Below are 5,793 nucleotides of genomic sequence, written 5' to 3'. Positions count from 1 at the left end.
TAGTAAATATTTGGAATATTGTTGAATAATTATTACTAATTGATTTTGTTGCTTGTTTATTTACTACTATTAACAAATCTTAAAATTACACAATAATTAAGTTTTTAAACAGATAATTATTAAAATAATTAAATAAATAAAAAAAATGGTTGATTTAAAAAAAACATGAGATAATAATTGTGATCATTCAATAAAACAAATTGATTGGATCAACAATAAATATGTAGGTTCATTAATTCAATTGTTTTTAAAATGATCAGCCATATTATTTACGATATTTTCATAATATAACCGTTTTTTGTCTCTATATCATAAAAACACAACAAAAAATCAAAGGAACAATGTTATTGTTAATCCATCAAAACCAAAAATATATCTTATAGTAATAATAATTATTATTAATAATTAATAAGTTTGTTGAAGATGATAATAATGTAAATATCTGCAACAATGCCTTTATCATTTTAGATTATTTTGTTGTTGTGATTTTTAGAGATGTTGTCGATATATGATAAAAGTGTTTTTGACATTGCAAAAATAAACACTTTACTGACTCTATGAAAAACAAGGGAGTTATTTTTGATTGTTAAAAATGGAAATAGAAAAATTGGGTTTTTCATATAAAGTTTTAAAATGAAATCATTTAAATATATATTTATAGTATTTTGTTGGTTTTTTATACAAAACACAATTTTAGGTGAAATGATCGATTAATACTTCACATTAATTATTTGAATTTGAATTTCTGATTTAAAAGTGAAATAATGACCAAAATATTAAGATAAAAAGATATTAAATTGGGATGAATAAATTGATGATTATAAATAAAAGGTGTTAAACTAAGTTTTTTACATTGTTATATGTTAAAGGATGTAGATCTCCAACAAAGTAAAGATGTTTTGATAAAAAATTTGTTTGAAAGTGTTACTTTGGGATCAAAATATAAAAATGAACACTTTTTGGATTTTTATTCAGAGTGTAAAGATAGTTAGGAGTACATCGATGGGTTTACTCGCGAAGTTATTGAAATGAATTCAAAAATGAAAAATATTCTTATCAATAAAACAATTCAATGTGATTTACAACGTCAACAAGTTCACAAATTCACGAATTCAATAGAAAAAGATTGTAAAATAAAATGTGAGGAACAAATACCATCTGATTCTATTCATCTTGAATGTGAGTCATTTGACAAGCATTTAATTTGCGTGAAATCTCATCAAAGATTCATTTCTGAAGAGAACACCTTATTTCTCAATCACTTTGATACGCTTCAAAATAAAATATTAAAAGAATTCAATTTGAATGAATTTAAAATAATATTAGATATCGATTTTTCACAAAAAGATGAACATATATATGACACGTTTTACAAAACAGAATGGAAAGAAAACAAACTCTTTCTTATTGTTGCTGACAATGAAAATTATAAAGAAGACTATTTTGGGTGTTTTGTTCAACAAAAAAATGAAAGTGAATTGTTGGATCAATGATCCACATATCTTTATGTTCAGTTTCTTTAATAAGTTCAAAACAATTAACATCAAACCACCAAATGAAAAGTTTGCTATTTATGTTTGTGACCACACTAAAGATATACTGTTTGCAGTTGGTCTTGAAAGTGCAAACGATATTCTATTTTTAAAACAAACAAATGAAAGGAACGACCCCTCTATAATTTTAGCCTATTCTGCTTTTGATTATAAAAAGGAAGTATTTTTTGAACCCAAAATAGTAATACCAAAAAGATTCTATGTATTTTCTTTTAGATAAGACACTGATTCTTAATTAAAAATCATTAGTGTGTTAAAAACATTTTAATTGATCAACTTATTATTATTCTTCAATAAAATCAAATATAATATTAATTTGATATTTGATTTAGTTTCAAAAATATATCATTTGACTATATCGAATGTGATAAATTAACATGATTATTAATTTCAATACAATATACAAACAATGTTAATTATTTTCGATTTTCAAAACATTATTAAACATGAGTAAACATGAAACCAAATCATTGTTGTGAGAATTGTAATTCTTATAACAATGTTAAAATGAATATTTAAACAATAGATAACTTATATTTGACAAGTTTACATTATAATTGTTACAATAATTAATTAATCGTTTATAAATTGTTTATTTGCAAATAACATAATTTATAAAACTTGTATATTAAACATACATAACAAATTTAACAAAAAATAACTTTATATATTAAATGGTACAAGTGTTTTTTGATCTAAGGCATTCGAATATAATATCATCTTCTCATTTTTTAATTGTTCAAAGAATATTTCATTTTCAATGTTTTTATTGTTTTCTTTTGCACTTTTCAAAGCTTCCTCCTTTTTTATAATATCATGAAGAATTTCATGTGTTTCTCTTAGAGTAATTCTTTGAAGATACTTGTACTCCCAACATTTTAGTATTAACCATTTAAGATCACTTGGCATAGTACTATCAATCTCTGGTGTTAACCCAGTTATGACTGCACTTTTAATATCAAAAAGTGTTTTGGACTTTTCAAATGTACGTTGTTCATAGAAGAATTCCCAGCATAGGATCCCAAAAGAATAAACATCAGTGAAAGACCCGAATATATGTTTATATGCCTCTGGTGGATCGCATCTGGGATTTTTCATAAACAATCCAATATTCTCCACTTTTGTTCTCAAATCCGCACTTCCCCAGTGATCACAAAGTTGCACAGAAACTACTGATGGTGAAACACTAAATGATTTCATCATTACATTTGAAAGCTTCAAATTCAAATGAAATAATTTAAAACCATGTAAATAACTTAAACCACATTGAACGTCTTTCATTACTTTAAGTTTAAATGAATACGAAAATCGACCTTTGTATTCCGAGTTTAAGAAATACAAATCAGCACTTCCCAAACAACAAATTTCGCTGAAAAAAGATAGATTCTGGTCTTCATAAAAACAGCCAAATGGTTGTAACAAATAAGGGGATCGTATATTTTTCATGGATGTGTAAAACTTTTCTATTGAAGCTTTTAAAGTGTTTAAATCCTGAGTAGATAGATTTGAAAGGTTAATCGTTTTCACAATAACTGGTTTTCCTCTATAAGTCCCAACAATTGCATGCTTGTGATTGCCTTTTGTTTCAAATCTTCTTGGAGAAACAAACAACTCATCGCGATCAATTTGAAAAGATCCTTCGATTTCAACCTTAGAAATCAATACAAAATAAAAGGCACTTACTTTCTTGTGTATTTTTTCATATATAATTGTATCATCAACATCGATTTTTTTCTTGTCAAAAACGAGTTGTTGTAATTCAATTAAAGTCGATTTATTGCCATAGTAAACTGATACATAAAATTCAGTACCTTCAAAACGTGTTGTACAGTGTGGTGTAAATATCAATAGAATTTGTTTTGTTTTTCCTTTTGAAATGATGAGTGTTTGTGGGCAAAAGTGTATTGTATATTTTTGGATATTTGGAGTATGGAATATGATTAACATAAATTGTTTAGTGTGGTTTGTCATTTCAAATATTTCAAAAACAGTTTCATTGATTTTCAATTGTTTGTTTTTCATTCCAAAAGTGATTATACTTTTATTGGATGGGTATTTGTTCGAAGTGTACGTTATATGATGACATTTTGAAACATCAAAATAATACTCTGGTTGTGGATATTTGATGTCTTCTATCACATTCTTTAATAAGTAATGATCTTTTCTTGACACTATGATGATTGTAACAGTAGATATAATTAACATTATTAATAAAAAAACAGTGCCTATTACGATAACTATTATCATTACTGTGTAATTACTCCCCTTACAAGATCCTGTATTATCGGGATCAGGTACAAAACCTTCATAACATTCACAATTGGTACTATTGCATGAATCTCCAGAATCACATTGTTCTTCTGGATGATCCAATTTTCCGTTGCCACATGTTTGTGTTATACATTTGTTATTTTTAATGATGTATCCATCCTCACATTGACAATTAAATTTACAATGAGACTCCCCCCTTTTACATAACTCGGGATAATCAGTAATATTATTTCTGTAACACACGTCATTTAAACAATGATGGTCTAATAAATAAGTTCCATTTTCACACTCACAATATGTATCACAATACTCTTCTCCGAAATAACACTTGTCATCATAATTTTTAAGTGTCCATGTGTTGTTATAATAACACAATTTATGGCAATCATCACCTCCATATGATTCATGTGAACATACACACTTTCCCAATTGGACACTACATTTTCCACCTCCACGTTCTTCATTACAATTGTTGGGACATATTACTCTCATGGAAAAGTCTGTTCTCATGATCATGTTTTTTGAAAAAAATCTAAAGACGTAATTATCGAAAGTAGTTTCTTGTGTCGAATAGACAAACCCCGTTTCTGGAGCCAATTTCCACAAATCTCTTCTTATTTGTGTTCCATTCACACAGTGGCATTTACCGTACAAATTTGTTGCGTTTTCACATCTTGTGTATTCAAACATTTGTGTCTCTCCGTTCGAACTCGAAAAAAGTATTCTACTCTTGTTTGGTATTTCACCAACCAATTTGAAAAAGAAAAATTTTAGTATATATGGTTGAGAAGCGCATCCCCTAATATCTAAAACACCCAATTGTGCAAAATCCAATTTAATAGTAAGTGGAGTTGTTTTCAAATGAGTTACATTATATATTGGATAATTCAAATAATGTAACATCTCTTCAGAAGTTATCAAAGTCACTGTAATTACACAATCATATGCATCTACCATTCCCACAAAGAGTGTAAAATTGGTTTCTGTGTAACTTATTCTTGTTATCAAATAACCATATGTATCAACAAACTGAGAAGTACCAAAACACAGTGGTTTGTCAATCTTGTTATTATCGTCATACTGTTCTTTGGTTAAATCAATTTTGACTTTACCTTCACTTCTATTCTTTTTCACCAAAATGTTGATGTAATTTTTTGTCGAGTTATAATTTGGAGGGACATACACTTTATAATATTTACCAAAACGGTATCTGTTGTTGGAATCGTCATCATGACACATTCCTAGCATCGGAGTCATATTTTTTGTAATACTAAAAGTGTCTGGAACATTCAATAACAAGTCTTCTGCAAATAAAGGTTTCCAATATAAAAGAGCACTTGTTGTGTTTGTAACCATACAGTTATTATTGTACATCAAAATCAATTGATTTGTTTCCGAAAAATTTAGGTATGGATTAAAGAGTTTACATTCAGTACAAGATGATGTCTGCTTGTAATTACTTTTACATTTTATACACAATTGATCGTTGTGGTTTGGTGGTGTTATGCATTCCAAACACCCATTTCCACAATAAGGAAAAACAAATCGAATAAACAAGAGAAGGAGTATCATCTATATAAAAGCTATAAAAATAAAAACAAGTTGATGAATAAACATATTCAAACAATATTTGTTTGATTATTAACTTTTAACCGTTCAATAATCATCATTTGTCATATGGTTAAATGTCTAAAAATGCTTTGAATTGTTAATATGGTTTTTGTTTCTAAAATTATTATATATATTTATTATATGTTTTTAAAAACCCAAGTTAACCTTTATATTTAAATAATAAAAAGACTTTTAAATACCAAACAGTAATAATTTAGTATATTTTTATTTTATTTCAGTTGGTGTTTTATTTTTTTTTCTTCTTAAACGTAGTTTATTTTGCATTTAAAAATACAGAACAAATTATATAAAAATGTAATCAAATAAAAACTATAAAATACAGAAATGTTGTTTATTA

General features: G+C 26.7%; 1 protein-coding gene across 1 annotated transcript; it reads right to left on the bottom strand.

Moving 5' to 3' along the window:
* Positions 1-2,216: 2,216 nt before the first annotated feature.
* EIN_354580 (serine-threonine protein kinase, putative) lies at positions 2,217-5,491 on the bottom strand (the record flags this gene model as incomplete). The annotated part of the gene is made up of 2 exons (XM_004253879.1): positions 2,217-5,396; positions 5,450-5,491. 2 exons carry the CDS (start codon positions 5,489-5,491, stop codon positions 2,217-2,219), a joined length of 3,222 nt encoding a protein of 1,073 aa, XP_004253927.1.
* Between the last annotated feature and the right edge of the window lie 302 nt (positions 5,492-5,793).

Source organism: Entamoeba invadens (genome assembly GCF_000330505.1).
Source record: "Entamoeba invadens IP1 unplaced genomic scaffold scaff_1105074725265, whole genome shotgun sequence".
Lineage (NCBI taxonomy): Eukaryota > Evosea > Mastigamoebida > Endamoebidae > Entamoeba > Entamoeba invadens.
The sequence above is the reverse complement of the archived record's forward strand: the minus strand, read 5'-3'. Positions and strand labels throughout refer to the sequence as shown.